Genomic DNA, 23,642 nt, shown 5'->3' with positions numbered 1-23,642 from the left:
CACTGTGGTCTGTAAACTTTGATTAAAAGTATTTTAAAATGATTGTACACCTATAAATTGTATTTTTGGTTATATCCGAGATTGTTCGATCAATGTTGATTTAAACGTAAAGCTACCACCGGTTCAGAAATTAGGTTATTACCGAGAAGAATCGGCAAAAAATTCAGTAGTTTCTCTTTTGCACTATTTTATTAACAATAAATATATTTTTATATAAATTATTTTTTATATATTTATGTAATATTTATGTAATAGTATTTATTGATTTCAAGAGAGGTCCTAGAAATCAATAAATACTAAGTTCACGCCATTTTATCTTTAATATATACTTGAATTGAGTAATGTGCCTTATTTATCAATATCTTTTTGATACGAGCTTTAATTATTTTATTATTTTTTTATAATGTTTAGAATCAGTTAGGAGAGCATTATATTCATTCAAGAAATGGTTCTCTCTATAAAACTTTTAGCTTTATTCACCTTTCAAATGTGACATGGGTTCGGTCACCCTATATTAAAATAACAACAGTCAAATACGAAGGGTGAACCCGCGACCTTGAAATGCATGACCGTTCCTTTCTACCGTTAAGTTTTAAGTAAGTAACCAGAAATAACAAGTCATAAACTATATTATGGAGGATTCTGTGTAAAGACGTATCCCGGATTTCGTTTTAACGAACAAAAGCTGCATTCAGTTTCCAATTAAAATTCTTTTGCAATGGCGGACCACAGACAAAATTAATTTCTTTTTGGGTTTTTTTTTTATTTCAGAATGCGTATATGTTTTAAAAATTTAAATGTTCTATACATTTTTATAAAATTTCATTATTTAACTTGGATTTAACCGAAATGTTATATCATGATATAATTTTATCGAGTTCTTGGAAAACGCATTCAAATTAACATTTTATAAGTGTTTATATAATATTTTTATAATTATTAAAATAGTAATATATCATTTCATGTTGACTGTTCATTAAACTCAAAATGTAACAATTCTTTGCAAAATCAAATTGATTGCAGTGTATTTTAAACCAAACACTGAAATGAATAAGATCGACAATTATAATTACATGTTTATAATTATTTATTTTTTAATAAATAGACAAAACTATGACTGTTAGTTTTACAATGTATTTGTAAATTAGGACGTGAACTGGCGCTTTCAGCAAGTCGTAGAAAATTATGATGTAGGGTGACATACATTTTACTACATATCGGTATTTTTGTTATACATATGTGAATGTTCTTTTTTTTAAGTTCTATGTTGTTTACTAATTTTGAAGACTTTGTTATTTTACATTGGACAATAAGAATGTTTTTAATTATTAACGGAAAGGTTTAAAATGAAAACGTTAAAAAGAACAGTGTAATATTACACTAATTATCGTTCAGTTTGTATGTACTTACAGTAGCGTCTACATAGTTGAAATGAGTTCTTATTAGTTTTAGTTTATGGCACTTTGTGTATTTGTTTCGCAAAATAATATCGTCCGTTTTTTACTTGCTATATGTGCCTAGATTTTTCGTTTAAATTCTGTAAGTTCTATATATAAGTTTATATTTATTTGCTCACATTCAAGGTTGTTTTAATCGCCATTAAAATATTAGTCAATTTTTTAAAATGTCCTCATTTAATAAGTTTGATGTGCTACCTATTCTACGTAAGCGTACACCAGTCACACCATATTTACTCAGTCTATGTAAACTTTGAAATTTCAACACGGATTGCAAGATTATGCGATAATATGCAAACGTAGTCTTAATATAATTACTTCATCAACTTGTTCTCTGTTTTATGTGTAATGAACACAATATTATTTTAAACTATTGTTTCTAATAAATTATAATCATGTTGACTCATCGTTGTTAAAACTTTGATACAGTGTTACAGCTAATGGAATTTGAGGAAAATTAATACTGTTATACTAGTTATTAACCAAGTATCTAGTCCTTATCAACATTTAAATTTTATTTTATAATTTGCTTAAGCTTTTAGAATTTTATAATTTAGATCAGACGAATAAATTATTGTAAGCCGGATATAATTTGCAATACAGTTCGTTCCCTTCCTTATCAAAATATATGACCTACCAAGTGTCTTTAAAAATCGTGAAATATTCTAATATTAGAATCGTAATTTGACACAAATACTTCGATGATTTAAAATATTTAAACATACAGGGCGTGTAGTACTTATATATTAATGAGCACTCTTCAGGGATGTTATAGATATGTAATTTTGGATTTGGATATGGATACGGAAATAATACTATTTACCGGTTTCAGATACGGTTATGGATACGAAACAATTTCGGAATATCCGATTGTGTCGGATATTTTTGGTTACGGATATTAGATTATTTAGAACTTATAAAAAAATTATAAGACGTAAATTTGACTTTATTTGTAGGCTATATTTAGTATTAGATGTTATCACAGAAAAACACCATGGAAAAACAATATTATGATAAATATATTTTTTAATCGGTTTCGGTAACGGTTACGGATAGATTTTTGTTTCGGTTACGGTTACGGAGCTCCATAACATAATTGGCATTGTTAGTAGGTTTCGAGGCTTAATAATAATATAGCAGCGTTCCATGGGAAAATCAGTACGGTTCCGCAAATAAAGGTGCGTTATTTTTTTATTGATAAAATGGAAATTTATTTATTCATGCCATATTACAATGTCATCAGGTTGCTTCGCGTGTGAGAATACGTTTAAATATTCGCAATAATATTTGTTTTAAGTTTTAAGTCATCACAGCTTTTTACAATAATTTAAAATGCAAACATTTTATTTATCATCATTTGGTTTAGATTACAATTACAATCACTCGATATGTAATATTTCTCACAAATGTTACACAGCTCGATTTTACAACGCCTATTGTGGTAACTCAGTTCTTTAGTGATGTCACTTTTATATCATACTAGCTGAACATGCGGCTTTGCCTGCGCGTAATTTATAAAATTTACCTATAACATACAACCGTCACTTCCCAATTTACCTCAAGGGGTCAATTAAATAAAGTAGTTTTTCCTTTGACTCTATCTCCAATTTCATCTAAATAGGTTCAGCAGTTGTGAAGCAGCAATTGTCAAGATTAAAATATAATGGTATTGTTGTCGTTCGAAATATAATTGTTAAATTTGAGATTTAAAAAAGAAACCGCTGTTTCACAAGTTCTTGTTCTCTGAGGTGTTTTTCTCCGAACCGGTAATATAATGTTGGCAATCAGTAAGCAATACGTGAAAGTAATTGACTTAAAAAAAGATTAGATAGAGCCGGAAAGCAGGAAAATATCTTTTATAACGACATTCACTAAGCTCACAAACTAAAATAGTCTTTAAAATATTATGGTAACATATAGTGATGTTCTTTTATAAATAATGCTAATTTGTGTAAATAGAATGATTTCTTCACCTATCCACAAATAATATATTAAGTTAATAATACTAGGCTCCATTTAAAAATATGAAGACAAAATATACTACTTTATTAAAGATGTATTTTCAACGCTCGCAAAATGAAGAGGCATTGAAAATGATTGGCTGCTTTTGTATTATTTATTAACTTGAACACTCTTATTAAGGCCAATGTTTGGTCTCTTGAAACGAAACGAGACGGTCGCTTCGTTTCGTATTCCACTAGAACATTCGTTTATTAAGTGCATTTCAGAGAAATTAGCCTTATTCCGTTACGTAATGAGGACAAATGTTGATATCGTATTTATTTATTTCGCAAATATATTGAAGAATACATATCGAGTATATTCCACAGCTCAATCGTTGTGTGATACATATTGTATTTTAATTTTGCAAAAATTATAATTTTGTCCGTCTCTTCCTATTTTATGGCCAAAGTTTTGAACCGACTTTAATGAAAATTGGTTTAAAGTGAGCTTGAACTCCAAGAAAGGATTAATCCCTACAACGCTAGCGAAGCCGCGTATGACAAGTTCTTCATAAAATCCATTCCATTTTGATGAGCGTAGTTCATATTCTAGATGACATTTTTAAGTTTGACTTTAACTGCATAAATATTTTCTAAAGTAAAGCACCCTTTAAAAGTCTCATCGCTGGTCACAAGGTTCTTTCAGCTTTTGAGGAGATGTTTTGAAACTTATTTCATCGCGCTGCAATGTGGGTTGGTGGCCTATTTTCTCTAATAAACTTTACCTACTAAAATTCCAAGTGGATAGCGCCTAGTATTTCGTTTTCCTAAAAGCTAGAACTAAATTAGGATTTTTTTTAAATGATATAAACATCGAATCCAACCCTACATGTACTAAATCTACATGTATTAACAACTAGTGGATCGTCCGCGAAACTTGGCATTTATGCAATAGATTTTCAGGAATTTTGAAACCTAGAGGTTTTGTTTAGATTTAATTTCATTTTAAATTGACGATTTCTGTTCGAACAAACTCTCTACCCGGCCAGTAACTTTTTTCCGCTCTCTAAAATTAATTATTTCTCAACATTGTTAAAAATAGGAACTATTTAGTAAATTGAAATCAAGAATCCTCTTTAATTTTCTGCACAACTTCTGCATATCTTCAAAATAAGACACAGCCGATTTTCTACGTGCAGCCATCGTCCCATAATCACAGGGACAAAAATCGGCTTACGCTATGAATATATAAGAAGGTACTCAATCTATTATTCCTAAAATCGATATTGTTCAGTTTTTAAGAATCTTAGCTTTTGTTTTAATTGATTTAAAATTAAAATATTTTCAAAATTAATCTGAACATAAAGTACAATACTTTTTACAGCGTACATATCTATAATCTAAAAACACACCGAGCGATGAAGAAATCTTATAACACAAACAAGTACAAGGCGATCCGATCAGATTGAGATTTTTTCACACGTATCAGCCGTTCAACGTCATTAAGTTAACATTTGTACATAACTGTATAGTAATACAATGCTCTGTCATCTTCTACCAAATATCAAATTACTGAAAACAGAACTATTTACTATTTACCTGCTATACGATCGCTATTCGTAAGGTCGATAGTTTTAACTATAAAGCATATGATGCGCGTCTATCTGTTGTTTTTGCGATTATGTTTACATTAAAAACTAAAAAAAAAATCGATTGAATTTGACATCTGTCAACATAAAAGCTAAGACTTATCAATAAGTATCTTATAATTATGTTCGCACAGTAAAGTCATAGTAGGTTTTTATTACATTATACAAATATATGTAGCCTATTGCAACCACAAGAGGACAAAATAAACAACACACTTGAATAAATAAAATCAATGATATTCATTATTGATTTGTGAAAAAATGGCGTTTTGAACGTCGACGAAACTGTTAGTTCTAAGGTTTGTTTATCTTTCTTCGATTGGGATAGGCTATACAATCACGGTATTCAGATGTTTATTTGAGTATTATTATCTATTGTATGATGCCGAAATAATTTTATTTTCTTAAACAATGGAGCATAAAATTTAGGTGCGTTGTTAGAACTACCCATTAAAATAGTTTCAATGATTATTACGCAAGTAGCCCAAAAATATATATAGTAATCTTTATAGCCTGCGTGGATGTCTGACTGTCGGTTTGAACGCGATAAACTCAAAAAATACTCTATAAAAATATATATGAATAGGATTTAGGTGTATAACTTATTAGATTTTGCGTAAATTATGTAAATAAAAAATAAAAAAATGACGAATGCGAGCTTTACCAGTGCACCGGCTAAACCAATAGAGGTACAAAATGTATTACGATATCTTCGATGTAAACGTTTCAACGACAACGACAACATTCGATGTTGACGTGTTATAATATATACGAAGAATGAATAATTCGCTTAAAATATGGATATAAGATGAAAGATGACCGTTTTTAGAGAGTGAAAAGGAACGACACGAGGATAGACGGGACGGGTTTTTGCAAGCGCCGAACAGATGTTAGTGATTGTGTGCTAATGATTTAAAGCCCACAGATCATGTAGGAACAGAGAAAAATAATTCTAAAAAATGCTGATATCAGTGATTTACAAAATATAATGTAAATCTACCATACATATATGTGAAAGACACATACATGTTTATGAATACGTACAATGTATATGTACATTTACATGTCGTTCAATAGCCAATAAATATGAATTAGCGATTAAAGTTATTCTATTACATACTAAAGGATATTTTATATATACAGATAATGCTGATTTAATTCTTTGTAATGGTTTCTTTTTAAGTTTTTAATTACTACTCTCATATACATTTCATCTAGGTAATGAAAAGTTTTATAGTACACGATGTATAGGCTAGAAATATAATTCAGCATCATGGGAACAAAAAGTGATGTAAACATGACTATTATTTTCTTATCAGTATGTGAATACAAAAAAATAAATAAATAAATAACGTAACTCTCTTGTTACATTACACTACGTCTAGCTGAAGAAGGTATATTGACGTTGAGGACTTTCTCTTAAAATAACTGTAGGAAGCGGCTTCTTGACTTCTTTGAACGTATTCTCAAGTAGGTAGTACGTTCATTTTTTTTTCTGAAAGGAAGTAGCGCTAATGCGCCTCCTGATTGTAATTGGTTACATCTTCCTGTACGCTTTTGCATTATATGAAAGAAATTACACTGTTATTACACTGGCTCAGGCAAACTTAGTGTTATAACTTATAAGGTTATAGCACTTATTAGTTACTATGTTTACAGGTAAAATAACTGATGAGTAAATACTACCTACAGCGGCTGATTGCACAAAGCAATCCACCAAAGCATCAAGCAATTACACATTTTGCTTAACATAGTCAACCAGTTTATAAATCACTGTTTAAGACGGTAATATTTCTATTGTAAAATTACTTTATGACGAAATTTAATATCGATCCTGACATAAGAAAGAACTCTTGAGAAAACATTGAAATAACTTGATAATAATACTAGATGATAAGAACTAAGTAAAACGATAATACTGAAGACCTAACAGACAAATATTATTTAGGAGATTATTAAACCATGTCTAGACCCTTCTTAGACGTAGGCTTGATTGAATGTAGAGTCGAACTGTAGACTCCGGACTTTACTTTCCCGTTCAGATTTCACATTACCTAGGTCGCCTAACCGGTCCGTCTAGACTACCTGTACTTGCAAAACGTTTGCGATTGCAGTAACACGTAATGAAAATATTTGTATACATTTTGATTATTATAATTAGTTTCATTATTAATTTATATTCTTAATATGTTCTAGTATCGTGTGTATTTTTAAATTTTCAGTGTTGGCCAACTCTGCTCCTTTATATATATCTGTACGTGACATTTCGGCAGAATTGACACTATGGTCACGGCCTGAATAGGATAAAGTTCGGTAAATATATTTATACAAGCATCACGTAAGTTCAAACTGTAAAACTGTTTACGATTTGAAATTTATAACATAAAACTCCAAAAAAAAAAAATGAATAAAATTATATTTACTATGTTAGTATGTGTAGAGGAAGATTAATAATAATATTAGTCTGATTTTTTAAACTAATTTAAAAGTTTCGATATTATAATTACTGAAATTGTAATATTCATAATCACATAAGAGACAAGAAATCAAGATGAAACACACCCAAACTTAGATACTTAAATTTTATGCTTAGGTATAATATGCAAATATTTTCGGCCTTGAAATATTATAAATAATATTAAAAATAATATTAAAAAACGAACCCTTTCGGCCATAAAATCACAGTATTTTTAAAACTTTGCTGGGGGACGCGCTGTTTTGTATGCTATTTTTCTATTTCGATCATTTTCTTAACTTCATATAAAAAGAAAATGCTATAAATCATATAAATATAGTTTTCAGTACATACGAACATTGAATTTTCTGTCACTATCTCCGGGCCCTTAAAGGAAACAAATGAAATCTACCCATAACCGCAAGCGAAAGCTACCATACCAACTACAAATTAATAAGCTAGTAATTTCATTTATAGCACCGCAAGACTTCTGACTATCCTACACGTCAGACATGTACAAGGTACTCGTAAATTCTGAACATTCAACAGACTATCCCCTACACGCTCAATTTTCTTATACTCATTGTGATGAGAAAGTTAAATCTCATTTAAGGTCAAGGAGGTATTACAATACTATATGTTATACTAAATGTATCACACGCTTCTTTGAATTTAAAAAAAAAAAACTATAATAGCCTTTTTTTATGCTTTATGCTTAGGTTAAATGGTAAAAGGTGAGCTCTCACTTTTAGTCCCAATAAGTCTTAGTACAATATAAGTCTATTTCATATTTATTTTTTGTTCCACTTTTTGCCATATTGATGTTTCAAGCATGTGTGAAAAAGTGAACGTGAATCGATACTGTATGAATGACCTGAACGAAGAATTTGAACTATCTATATGTAGCAATTACGTAACATAGCAAAGTTCAAAATTCGACATTAGATTTGCATCCTGTTGTAACCTTTGCAATTCTTCGAAAGTCACCAACAACCATGTAGGTATTCATTTATTAGTTACTCACATTAATAATGCCTCGTTGTAGCTCCAGATCTCTAGGTTCAAACGCCAGGTCGGATGATATACAGTTATTGGGTTTTACTATCAAAAATTCTCGTATTGTAGTAGGAAGTATGTACACTCCCGCGCCTCGGAAAGCACGTAAAGCTGATGGTTCTGCGCATGAGCTGCTTCCGGTCGTGACGGATTAGCAGTCCCATCGAATTATGCGAGTGAGGGAATAGAGAGCGCGTCTGTTTTTTTTATGGCACAGATTGGCGGACGAGCATATGGGTCACCTGATGGTGCGTGGTCACCACCGCCCATAGACAATGGCGCTGTAAGAAATATTAACCATTTCTTACATCGCCAATGGGCCACCAACCTTGGGAACTAAGATGTTATGTCCCATGTGCCTGTAGTTACACTGGCTCACTCACCCTTCAAACCAGAACACAACAATACTGACTACTATTGTTTAGCGGTAGAATATCTGATGAGTGGGTGGTACTTAGCCAGAAGGGCTTGCACAAAGCCCAACCACCAAGAAAGCTTGCGCACATACTTGTGTAATAGCTTTCCGTTCGTCAGATTTGCCGTCCCATCGGATTATGAGAGTGTCTCTGTGTTGGCACACTCAGTAGTTGGTTAGTCTCCCTCAAAGGTTGATTCGACGCCATGACCGAAATCGGTCAGGACGACCTCACATTAATAATAGCACAACATTATATGCAACAAAAACCACACATCGTTTTACCGTGCACTGTAGATTCAGTGATTAATTCACGGTTATTATAAAATTATCAAGACTATTTCCGAAAAAGAACGTTGGGAAAATTTTTTAAACTACAATAACGTACCAATGCAATTACAACATTGTAACAATTATTGTTGATGATTTAGGTTAAAACAAAAAGTTTGGTTACCAACGCGTGTTAGCAACGCTAGTGTTGCTAGTTTACCTTTTTTTACACGCAATTTTATTAGCTTTCTAATGTATATTTACATATAGTTACAACACAGCATCCAAAAACATAGATAAATAGAATACCAATCTTAAGTATCTTTCTCGCACATAGAAGATGCTAACATTCGCATTCACATGGAGCGAAATGGCCAAACCAGACAAGTATATTTGCAAGAAATATTTGCATCCTGTCAATTCCAGGATTTACAAACTAAGTACTATTTACCAGTTTTACGACTGACGTTATTTATTTTATTTTCCCTAACATATACATAAAATCAGATGTATCTATCGAAAAGAATTTTTTTTTTTCAAAATATTTTATATAAACAAGCAAGTATAGTTGCTAGTTGCAATTGGGTTTAACGTTGAAACAATTTGTCTCAAACAATTTAATTCATAAAAAGAAAATTAAAAGATTACAAATACAGACTTAAGCGGACTATTTATTTGAACACAAAATATTACTCGTTGGTATATTATAGTAAAAACATACAAAATTCGTAATGTTTAAAAACGCCAAAATGTGAAACGCCATGTATTTCCAAAACGATTTTTTGTTAAGAAACGAGTTATTCTGCCTACGTACCAAGTCATATTATACTGACTTCAAAGCAATCTAGCGGCGAATTCCAACAATGTGGATAGTCATAAAAAAAAAAAACATTCATAACAAAATATAAAAAATGCGAAAACCTTCATGGTGAAACGGTGTCGAAATACATCAATCTTAAACAGATCCACTTTGGAGATAAATAAAATCTGATTTGACTTTATGTTTAATAGGAAATCAAACTATACTAATGTAAAACACGTTTCACAAAACTTGAATCTTGTTATCAAAACCAACAGCCAGTAGCGAAGATAAGCTCGGGCGAGTTAATTTGCACCATCTGTGCTACTCCGTCACGATTATCAAGATTATCTTAAACAGATTATTTTAAAGAAGTTGAGTGAATTCAAGTTATTTTATAATAAAGTATACATTTACAGTTATTTAAAATATGTAAGCAGATTATTAATAAATAGTAACTAATTGTCTGTACTGGTTTAATACAAAAAAATTGAAAGTTAAAGAATATTTGAATTTCATAAAACTAAGCTTTATGAATTTTATATAATAAGTAAAATTATATTTTTAAATCATGCCGTATCATAATCCAAACATTATCTTTTAAAATGAAAAGAGGCCTAAGCCCAGCAATGTAAAATTTACAGGATGATACTAATATTTAAAGTTAAACTGTACCTCCTCTTATTGCAGCAGTGTGTGACACTAAGACATTTAAATAAGCAGTTTCGGTCTTGACTATATTTGCTTCACCCACTCATGACCCACAAACTTGAAACCTGTTGGTTTGAATGTAAGAATACTGCAAAATGTCTTTAAAGATAATGATTTCCAGTATAAATAAAAAAAATAGTGTTTTAATTCTGTAAACAGAAGATTGACTAACTCCTTCTAACAATGAGTCACTAGCAAACAAAATTTGTTAAAACCGAAAAATATTACATTAAAGAATACTTATTATTTTTAGGCAGAATAAGATTTTCTGGTCCCTTGAATTAAGAGTTGGATACAAGTCGATGACCTTGATCGACTGGCCGTTACCGATAAGTGTGCCGCATAGAAACCTCTCATCCCATGTGTCATGTAATTTATTAGGTGATCAAGGGCTTGCACCGCGATTTGCGGGTATCGACTACGTAACAATTTTCGGTTAAAATATTTTTAAAAAAATCTGCTAAACTAAGACGAAGGTTCCCTTAGTATTTATGTTACTTTATATCCAACTATAAAAAAAAAATGTGATAGATAGCTTGAAAAAAATAAAAGTCAATAATAACAAATTCAAAGGGTACTTTGCAAATTCTTCACTTTTAATTTTTTTTATGCTGTAGAACCTCAATGCTACATATGAGGTAGGCTAACAAATGTATAATTTTAAGTTCATTCGGTACCCGTTAACGAGAAAAAAGAATCAATGTAATTGATGAATAGTGAAGGTAAAACAATATACATATTAGTATATTTTTCATATATCCCAGAACTCAAGGTTCCACACTCATATACGAAATCACTAGCAAGTGTGACTGACTGAATGTTTGTACTGTGTGTTTTCGAGTGTTAAATTCTAGTTGAAATCATAGAGCGTAATGTGTTTTTATTTAATCATAGGTGTTACACAGCACGTTTAAAATTCATAAAAACTGACAAACGTTAAATACAAATAAAATACAGAAACAATTCAAATAGCCTTCTACTTCTTAATTCAACATAATATCTACGTATTAATAACTCAGAGATATTAAAGACACAGATCATACAAACAGAAGAGCCAACAATCATAGAACGTAAAGGAAGCACCCACTTGCCTCAGGCCCCACCGGTTATGCTAAGTCAGACAAAATAACGCACGCTAGGAAACGCCAATCTTATACAATCTAGCTTCCGTCGCGACCTTGTCTTAGGGCATTATTGAGGTTAATTTTAAGAAAAATATCCTATTACGAGTGCGATGCGTGACTATAAATGGTTCTGGAAATAATGGACAAAATGGTCAAGCATCTGCGGGCGACCGGCTTCGCTTAACTTTGATAGAATAATTCTCATCTGGCGGGATGTAAATGGCATACGTTTAAAATTAATGTAAAGCTTATATCTTAATTGTAACTTAGCTACTGAACTGTTTATGAATCTAAATTTAATTTTAAATGTTTATTAAGTAAGTAAGTTAAGTAAATAAGTAAGTTTTTTTACATTGGATATTATTTTAAATCAATTTTGTGGGAATTTTAAAGAGCGACCTTTAGTACGAATTCGGTCATGTTCGAATACGAATTTCCACCAGCGTCCTTTCTGATCATTTTATTTCGGTTGCTTTGAAATAAATTCCTAGTTTTTATATATTTTCGGAAAGCTAATTAAACGATTATATTTTTAAAATAATCTGCAGAACAAGTTTCATAATGATTTTTTTGGTTTTTCAGGCATATTTGAGGAAAAAAAATAAAAATATATTGAAATAATATCGTTTTCCGTCTCGCATTTTTAAATTTGGACCGATAATTATTGTTTAAATATTGAAAAATATCCAGTGTTTAATCGTTTTTATAAATCAGAAGAAAAAAGTAGATTTTAATCAAAACTTTTTTTTTAATAAATTTTTGAAGTTGCAATTTTGACTTATTTTAAAAAAATCTAAAAAACGTGATAACTCAGAAATGGTTCACTTTTGCATCATGCATATGGGGGCAAATAGTCACCTCCTAATGGGAATACGTCGAATTACCAATAACCCTGTATATTATATTTTGAAGTAAATTTTTGTTTGCTGTTTTACAGACGGAACAAAAGCGATTACAAAATCAAAAGGAATAAACATACCAGGTAGTGTGACGCGTTTTTTTTTTTCAAAAGCAAAAAGGAAATATTTTTGAAGCTGATTTTGTATCAGAGCTCTTGAAGAAAAAATATATTTTCTCTTTTTGTCTGAGATCTTTTCTCAAGGTCCATATTATCATTGGCATACTTTAGACTATGTGCTTATGCTACCTAATTTAATGATGTTTTTTCTGTCAGTAACATAGTGGTTATACAAACGTTATATCACAAGCATAAATATGTAAAAACTAATCTACAAGTACATTATATACACACTCACGAGACCTTGGACTTTTATGACAGCCGAAATCTTCGTAGCATATCGGTATGAGTGTTATGACCTAATTGTAAAGATATCGTATTTTTTATCGTTATCACTAATATAAAGCCACTAGAGCAAGTTTTTGAGATATTATACACAATACAACGAAATTTAAAACGTTTTAGTAATAAATGTATAACTTATTTGCTAATTAAATGAATTATTTCAAATAAAAATCATATTTATAGTTTATATTAAATACGTTATGCATGAGCATTATTGCTTACTATTTCAATAAATCAGCACATTCTAAATAAAACAAGTGATAAATCTCTTAGTTATCCACCCTTATTGTTGGTTGTTTATATTGCAACGTTAATCAATGAAATATTATATTATCAATAAATAAAGAAAAATTAAAATTGGCAATTATACCAAGTAACGTACTCAACATAATTAGCTGACTGCTTTTTCTTTGAAGATGCTAGACAAAGTAATTTTCTTCTTATAAGAAGTTTGAAAGCCATTGATTTAAGGTTTCTGTAGCAACAACGCCATTCATGCGTTTGGATTTACAATAAATATGTGCAGAACGACTGTACAAATTAAAAAAATATAAATAAATTATTATTATAAACTATTATAAGAGCTGAGATGACCCAATGATTAGAACGCGTACATCTTAACCCGCAATCATCGGATTGCGGGTTCAAACACAAGCAAGCACCACTGAATTTTCATGTGCTTAATTTGTGTTTATAATTCATCTCGTGCTCGACGATGAAAGAAACATCGTGAGGATTAATTTTCCAAAATACAGTAACTTTTTTAAATGATAAATATAAGCATAAACACCGATTTCCATATTTTTAACTTTCAAAAATTACGAATTTCCATTCAAACTCTCTTCGTGAACTTTACCCTTTTATGTGGCGAAAAAACAAATATCTCTGACTCAACGCACGCAAAATCGCCCATTTTCGCTCGCTTAGAAGATGAATATTGAACAATCCTATTCCCCACCTACTTTCCATAAGGAAATGTTCATAATGTCATCTCGTTTCTATAACCACTAGTTTATACGAGCGGTTGGGTCGATACCCAATAGTTAGACTGTGTGTTTTAATTCAGTTATTTTGAAATTGTTAAATAGATGTAAATGTTGTTGAAAGTCAATGAAACTTTTATTTACTTTACTTATAATTTACTTTACTGACATACACCGTAATTAAAATGGTGTAAAAGAGAAACAAGTGAGTTATTTTCAGTAGAATCTACTTTCCATTTAGTTCAGCACTGTAACATGACGATTCAAAAGTGCCTGTTTATGAGCCTACATTAGTAAATAATAATTTGATTTTGATTTAATTTTATAAACACATAAATAATAAAAATGTTAGATTTTATAACTAATTATTATATTATTGATAAATTATAATTATCTTAACGGTATTTACATTTAAATCATTTTTTTACAAAGCATATCATGTCGTTGCAGTAGTCAACAAAACTAATTAACGTAATGAGATTAAAAATCTAATATCGAATGATTAGAAGGTAGGATAGTGCAATCGCAATAATTAATACAAACTTTAAACATTACCGACGTATGCAAAATATCAAATTGAAGATAAGGTAAAATTAGGTAAAATCAGGTGATAAAAATCTAGATTTAATTAATTTTGTTCCTATAGATAATTAAAAAAATTGTTTAAGACACTTTTATTTAAAAATATGTATTATTTTTTACTTACTTACATATTTAAAGTCAATAGAAAGTGAAATTGCACTGAGTATTGACAATGTAACTTTTTTAAATTTTAATTCAGAGACATTACGAAAACGTAAGAACAGTGATGCTGTCAGGGCAATGATAACTCATAAAAATGAGTTTGCGTTTCTTTCATAGTATATAGCATCTTGGCACCTATTAATCTGAGATGTTTTGGATATGTTGTTTCGGATATGAACTATATGATAATAGTTTTAATTACGAACATTAGATTAATTGGAAATTATAATAGAGTTAATTACAAGGTAACAGTTATTTGTAGGCTATTATTTGATATTAGGAATAATTACAAAAAAAAATCAAATAGCATTTGCATAAAACATAGATTTTTATATCGGATATCCGACAGTTTCGATTACTATTACGAAATTCCTTGCAATTACATTATTAAACTTAGCTAATATTGAAAAAGAGGTAAACATTTTAGTTCCTTGGAATCGTATGCGCTTTAGTAACAAAGGCCCTTACCTCTTGCACACGCTTATTAATGTTAGGTATCAGAAATTTAGTTTTATATAATTGACAATATAGGTATAGGTATTATATGTCAAAAATATGTTTTAAATTATTACCATAAAAAAGTTAAATAATTTATTATTATTAGTTATATGCTTTGGTATCCGTATTGCTGATATCTAACTACCTAGCTTACGTATGTATACCTGAGCCCATAACAATAACAAATTTTTAATGAAAATTCAACTTAATTGTCACAGGCAATTATGACCAAAATAAAACAAAGTAAAATTGACTTTATTTATATCGTAGTTAAGCATACATTTGATTATTCAGATAAAACGTATTATATCGTGCGACCAAACAAGTAGACGTACAAAAAAGACGCGTCTAATGAGTTTGTTGGCGTAATTTCTTTGAATTGACATTGGCAACGAAAAATGTCGGACCACCGACCAGGATGCTACAATGCCATAAAAACTTTAAGAAAAGTTAGCTCGCTATATCACATCTATATAAACATATATGTATTTTATTTCCAATATAAATTATAATACAAAAAGAGATAATATACGCTGTCACTTTATTTATTATATATATGTAAAAAGGTGCCCTGGAAGTTCAAAACTGTTATGAATTTCTTTTATGAAACACCTTAGGGATAAAGAACCAATTCTAGCAGAATTTATATTAAAAGTTCAAGACCGATTCCAAAAAAATCCAAATACATACATCATTCATTATAATTTTTTCCATATTATTCAATTTCTATATAATATACTAACATCATATTCTAACTTCTCGTACCATTGTAATAAAAAATAATGTAAAAAATAATAGCTTAATATTGCTTTAGCTGGTACGCCAACCTATTAAACAGGTCAGTATAATTCTGTTTAAGCCAATAACTAACGGCAAAGCGTCCACACCGAGAGCAACGACCGCTGCCAATCAGATGGCGAATTCGGCATTTGACCATCCATCAAAAATCATAATAAAACAAATAAAACTGAAAGTGATAAATTGTCTATGGTTCATAAATTTCGAAAATATGATTTAAACTCTTATGAATATTTATTGAAATCAAAATCGCATCATAACAGAGATCCGCTGTTTATTTCCTCAATTTGATATTCCGACTAGAGGGCTAATAGACACAACCGGTAATGCAGATGGCTTCACCAGCTCGACAAGAGCATACAAAATTTCAAACTCGGTGCTACTTGGATTCGAACCTGGGACCTTAGCTTACAAGTAAACAACATAAGAGACAGATCGATGTAGGTACTGCTCGTCACGTAATACTTATAATATATTCCCTAATTATGTATTAACATTAAGAGCTGATCATATCATACCCTCTGATAACAACAAATAGGTTGTGTATGTGTTTACGCTTGATATCTCCTCACACTTTTTGTTCAAACAAAAAGCATTTCGTGTATTTTAATTTTATTTTATACAAAAAAGAGTTGTCCGGTCTATTTATAATGTTGGAGCTTGAAATCCTCTTCGAGATGTTTTCGGGAACTGGATATACTTGCTTTACAAGATGTTTACAACAATATTATGTATATTTACAATAATATTATTTTTTTTGTCATCATTGTATAGTCACGAGGAGGAAAGACAAATTAATAACACATAGTTTCCGACTTCGCAAAGTTAAAAAAATACATCGTTTTTGGGGCACGGTGTTCGTTTCTACAATAATATTCAACAGTTATGTTTAACTTGGCCTAATAAAAAAGTCAAAATAAGGATAAATAAGGCATATTAATTATTCGATAGAAGATTAATGTTAATGATAAAAAAGTGTGGATTTGATATTTGTTAATTTCTAGGGAGGACGTATACCTATAAATTTAATAGAACTTTATTTTATTTTAATAACTTTATTGATATACTCTGTAATTGGAATGATGGAAAAGATTAGCTGAAAAGTGAGTCTCTTTGGTTCTTCTCATGAGCTTACTTGAAATAAAGAATATTTTGATTTTGATTACATGCTTTTTTTTATATTGTATGAATAATATATCTATAAAGGAAATGATAACAGATCCCCTTATATTTTATAATTATTTAAAGGAGTAGTTTAGTCCGTAGTATATCCGGATGGGATTTAAATATCTAATTCATAATATATATACAAATATATAAAAAAACAAAAATTTATTAATAATTTTCGACGTTTCCGTCTCCACGATTATATCTGATAGATACTATCTTGATATTATGAATAACAAATAACCGATTTCGTTCTTGTTTTCAATGTTCAATCTATAATTTTCTTTGTTGATTTTAAACGATTGAAATTGATACGTATAATAGTGCATATCTTTATAAATATTCAGATATGTGAATAGAATGTTATTCGTCATCAGCCTGCTAATATATTCGAAGTGGAAACTAATCTGTTGCGTAAAAGATAATTTGGATCATTAAAATTAAATTAATTTAAAATATTACCCAATTATTAAATTAAATTTATTACATTTTTACAAAATATCATCTAAGTCCGAACGTTTGCTGTTTGGAGTGTTACCAGTAATATTAAAAACTGAATTTTTTGGAACATACCTAATATCGATTATAAAGAATTTTGTATATTGTAAAATGATAATTATAAGAGGTATTAAAAGTTATTGATAATTGTATCCGTTTGGTATTAGATAAAATTTCGTGCAATTGTAATATCACCAGTAAAATTATAAAGTAACATTTTTACATTAATCCCGTGACAGAAACTAAATATGTATGTACTTTAAAAATATGATTTATATTCAGATAAGTCGTTGGTGTAAAATTAAGATTAACAGTATAGTGAAGATATAGATAACATCGGGATCATATTATTAGTTCTTTTCCAAAAATTCAACTAAAAGTCATCAGTTCGATGTGGTATAAAGGAAGTCTATATGTTCATTAAATATTAAAATTTGAATATTTAGAAACGTTATTTTGTTCGTTGCGTCATTTAATTATTATCATTTCTTGTATTTAATGTCAAATCAGTGTTAAGTTTAATCAAAGTACAAATAATGGCATTTTGATAAATCTTAAAATTTCGAACCTTAAAATAGTCTATATTTGTGTATGTGCGTTTATTGAGTACAGATAAGAATGTAGTATATTAAAAAAAATAATGCGACGCGATTTAGTTATGGTACTACCATAACTAAATTCTGATAAAGTTTTCATTTGTATAAATTGATCAGTTTTATATTAGTTAAAACTTAAAGGTTAAATGAACAAATCTCCAAGAGTGTTAAATAGGATGTTCATAGTGTAGGTAGATCAAATCGCACCCAGACAATTTTCTAAATCATTCGGTCATTCACGCAAATGAAATTGTTACGTACATGAGAAGCATCTTGTTCTCATCAATTCTACTCGTTCTAACTTTACTGTTGAATTTATTCAATGAATTACTTAACTATATTTTTTTATATATTCAATATATTAAGGAATAAATAATATAAATTAGATGTTTCATTTGGTAATTATATTAACAATTTTTGTTAAAGCACAATTTACTTGTAGGTTATAGATATACCTCTGATAATTATAAAACTTATTTTCTAATTTTGTTTTAAAAAGACATATAACACTATTGAGATTAAACACTCTCAAGCAAATAACTTGTTTAATTGGTTTAAGTAAGATTTTATGTAAAAAAGTAATAAAATACACTATCAAAATTTATATTGAGGATGTCAACAGATGTCGTTTTTAAAGTTTTATGTTCGAATTAGCCTTGTTGAACTCATATATTAACATAATACTTCGCTTTTGTATACAATGCGTTTTAGGTAGTAATAAATAGGGCTTGGCAAAATTTTGCTCAATTAACTGCTTCATATAAATATTTGAAATGTTCAACGTATTTTTTTTTTGTGATTTTATCTGTATGACAAATTATTGAATTAATAAATATATAGTATAAGAAACGTTATTTTTTTCTGGTTCCGATCTTAAAAATATAAAACTGCCCTGATTATTTTATTGAGAACTTTAGAAAAATGTAGTGAATCTAGTTTTTCGATTGTTATTGCCGGTAATAACTAATAATTAATTCATACTAAGGATTTGTAATCATAAAAAGATACAAAAGAAAAAGTATGTGTCTTTAAAAAAAACGATTTTATGGTAACCCTAATGATGGAAAATGTTTTCTTAACTAGTAACATAAATACTTGTTTCGTGGCTTTGTACGTCATTCTCTATTTATGAAAGAAAACCTTGAGTTACCTGACTACGCCAACGGCCAAGAACAGTATAGCGTATGGATACATCATAATAATAAACATTTCGCAACGATGAGATCGATGGGTGGATTTTTATAATATAAACAATGCATACCCTATGAAATACATATGTGCAAAGACTGGTGCGGTTATTGGTAATTTATATAAATATGTATATTTATAATATATATTATCTCATACGTCATATTATTTGTTAAAGAAATATAGGTAATTTTTTTAATTATTATCTCTGCGTGTGTGTTTGACTACTATTCCCACTACTCAGTGGTAATTATAGTCATTTTACAGCACATAAATAATTTAAATTACATAAGGTTCAAATTGCACAAATAAATTAAAATCAGTATCTACATTTTGAATTCAAGTGACTTGTTTTGTATAATTTATTTTTAAATAATATAAGATAAAAAATACCTAAGTATTGCCATAGATAAAAATGTAATGATATGCTGATGCAAAACATGTTACAGCTTACAGATTAATTAATTGAATCTAACTATTAAAGACAACCTCTGTCACCTTGTTTGCTTAGTCAAGGGTCACCGTTCACGGATGTTTTATACGTAACTAGTTTTTGCTTGTGGTACTGTTTGATTTATCTTTTTATTTAGATATATTATCTTATTTTTATTAATTAAATTTACTATTTTATTATTTTTATTGGTATCTATAATTCTGAAGTTTCATAAGTTTGTCAAATACATTTTTTTAAAAGTTTATTTTATTAAAGGTATTGCACTATAGAGCCTAACGTATACTCGTAAGTTTGGTTATACATACCTAATTTTATCTTATACAATGTTTAAAATGTACGCATAAAATAAACCTTTTCCTATCCGATATTCTTAATATAATAATTTTATTAAAACAGTATATTTTGGCAGAACCGATTACAATTACAACACTAATGTTAGTAAAGTATCACAAATTATCTATGCCTGAGGTTTACACTGCCATATTATTGAAGAAGGTGAATCTATATTTATTGATATGAAATTATGAATATTAGTATCAATTGTCGGTAAAATTAAAGAGGCCAGCTGCAGTTACGAGACATTTAATCTTCATTCAAAACATCGCATGAACAATTAATTGATTGATAGCCTTTACGTTACAGTCATGTTCTTTGAACCGCTAACATATAACCGATATAATTAATAAGTCCCCTTCCATTAACTTGATATATCTTTAATCTATTACTTGGAAATTAAGTAAATGAGCGTCAAAATACCTAATTTTTCTACGGAATCCTGTAGCGTTTTATATTCTAATTGGTACTTATATAACGTTAACGAAAAATCGAGAAAAAAAGTTATATGAAAATTTACTGTTTTTATATATTACTTACTAAAGTTTCTTCTAACACTATGTGTTTCTAAATGTTTTCGCAGAGTAATAATTAATAGTAACTAGTAAGGATAGTTAAGTTTTTCTATCCGTTTACAAGCTTAACGCTTCTATAAAACAACGCGATTAACTTTAAAGCGTAAAAATATGTAATTTCTTATAATTTCTGTTTATAAGGTAAATAATTGATGTTTTATAATCAGGATACTGACATAGTTTAAGAAATACATAAAATTAATATACTACTTATTCATAGGCCTGAAAATAGGAGAAGTTAGCGACAGCACTTATAAATATTTATATAGAAGTTTTCCTTGCATAGAATGCCTCTAACAGTTTGCATTTTCAACTTATATTATACATATATACATACAAGTTATATTGGAGATACACATCATTTTCTTTGATTTCAATTTGAATCGACCCTAATTTCTTGTACCCAGACATTTGCTTATAGATTTTATTATGATATACTAGTTTTCGCCCGCGGTTTCGTTCGCGTTTTAGGGATTGGTTGTCAGGTATTATTTACAAAATATCCTTAAAAATTTTAGCCTTTGTGTTACTCTGATGAATAAGCTAAATTATTGTAAAGTTTAATTAAAATCCATTCAGTAGTTTTTGCGTGAAAGACTAAAAAACATCCATACATACAAACTTTCGCCTTTATAATATTAGTAAGGATAATAATAATAATAAGACGGGGTTGGGTCATTATCCGAATACACTTAAAATGACTGCGCGATAGTACATATAATTGTAGGTAATAACGCTTTTACTGTTTTTTTATAGTGGCGTTGGGAGATAGAAGAGGAATTGGGCCGTATGTTTAGAAAGTGGTCTCCTCTGCTTTTCTTGATATATTAATATACTTGACTCCCCTATTAGTATTTATATATAAAAGATAATACGTAAATAACAATACTAAAACCACGAGGGCCGCATAAAAAGAAGAAATTTTCAATCGTGTTTGATGATTGATACGTCAAAATAAAACACTAGTTGTTGGTAGTTTAAAAAAAAAACGTTAAGCAACGCCTTATAGTTTTCAAATACTTCTTTAATCTAAAGCTTGGAGGGTCACGGTGAAGCAATAGCCGTTTCATTAGACATCTCAAAAGCCTTTGACCGGGTCTGGCACGAGGCACTACTTCGTAAGCTTCCAGCATACGGCATACCTACTGAGCTCTGCGACTGGATATGTGACTTCCTGAGGGAACGGTCGATTCGAGTTGTCTTGGATGTCTGCTCTTCCGATCTAATGGCAATCAATGCTGTACCCCAGCATCTGTTCCCAGGTCGCAGTTTCTGTTCCAAGGTCCTTGTTTCTGTTGCACATAAAAGATCTTTTAAAACCCGGTATTATTAGCTACGCCGATGACAGCACCGTAATTGAGAGGTACGTGTCCAATTCGCGAGCTAGTCCAGAGGAAATGCGGTCCTTGAGAGAGTCCATGATTGAACGGGTGAATGAGACATTGCAGTGGGTGTCCGATTGGGGTGACGCCAATCTTGTCCAGTTCAACCCTTCCAAAACACAGGCGTGTCTTTTCTCCGCGAAAAAGAGTAGCTTCGATTTAAAACCCACTTTCGAAAGTGTATCCTTACCGATTACTAATCATCTAGGGCTTCTAGGTATTACCATCACCTCTAACCTCAACTTTGGCCAACAAATCGAGTCTATGGCACAAGCGGCGTCCAAGAAATTATCAATTCTTTCAAAGGTTCGGCGGTACTTCAGCTCTGAACAGCTGCTTAATCTTTACACTGCCCAAATTCGATCCCGCATGGAGTACTGCAGTCATCTCTTGGACGGTGCAGCCAAATATCATCTGGAAGCTTTGGATTCAGTTGACCGAAGAACCTACGGGAGGTTAATAAACAACGAAAAGCTCTCAAATAGCAGACTACACACCCTTGAGCATCGTCGTCGAGTTGCCAGCTTATCGGTTTTTAATAGGATACACTTCGGAGAGTGCTCGAAGGCTCTTTTCGAACTGATTGAGCCATCTCCATTCCTTTATCGGACTACTAGGCGCCGCCAAAAGTATCATCCATACGTTGTTGACATACCCAAAATTCGAACTAAATTTGAGGTTTGACAGTTCGTTTTTGGTGAGAGTCGCCAAAATTTGGAACGACCTGCCTGGGTCTATTTTTCCTGATGAGTTGAACTCTGGAGCCTTTAAGAGTAGAGTGAACAGGTTTCTTTTGGATGGGCGTGTACCACCTTCGTCTTCTTCTACACTTTCTATCAGGTGAGATGGAAGACAAACGCCTATTCCATTACAACTATAAAAAAAAAGCGTTTTATTTTCATCTTCGGTAATCTTAATTCTTCTTGAAAAGGCTGAACATAATTACCAATCAAGCTGATAACATAAAAAACTAACGCTTATGTAACTTAGAAAAGTACAAGTCCCCTTTATAAAATAAAATTCACATTAAAGCTGTTGTCTTAATACAACGACTACTAGGTAACACAGACAATATGCCCGTATTACAGATGCAAACGATCCTACATCACAACGGGAGCGGCGCGGCCGCGTACACTGGGCGGCTCAAGAAGAGGGAGGTCCACCGTGCAATTACGTTACATCCAGTGAAGGACCATCGTCAGATGTACAGATTACATACGTATTTTAAGGTAAGACTATTGATA

General features: G+C 30.3%; 1 protein-coding gene across 1 annotated transcript in view; it reads left to right on the top strand.

Moving 5' to 3' along the window:
- The window catches only part of LOC113398530 (chondroitin sulfate synthase 1), a 49,877-nt gene that overhangs the window by 16,176 nt on the left and 10,059 nt on the right, over positions 1 to 23,642 (top strand). The window contains exon 2 of the mRNA XM_026637307.2: positions 23,487 to 23,627. Within this exon, the coding sequence (XP_026493092.1) occupies positions 23,487 to 23,627 (141 nt within the window). The remainder of the gene's footprint in view (positions 1 to 23,486; positions 23,628 to 23,642) is intronic.

Source organism: Vanessa tameamea, chromosome 14, assembly GCF_037043105.1.
Source record: "Vanessa tameamea isolate UH-Manoa-2023 chromosome 14, ilVanTame1 primary haplotype, whole genome shotgun sequence".
Taxonomy (NCBI): Eukaryota; Metazoa; Arthropoda; class Insecta; order Lepidoptera; family Nymphalidae; genus Vanessa; species Vanessa tameamea.
Note: the sequence above shows the minus strand (reverse complement) of the source record. Positions and strands in the feature narration are given on the sequence as shown.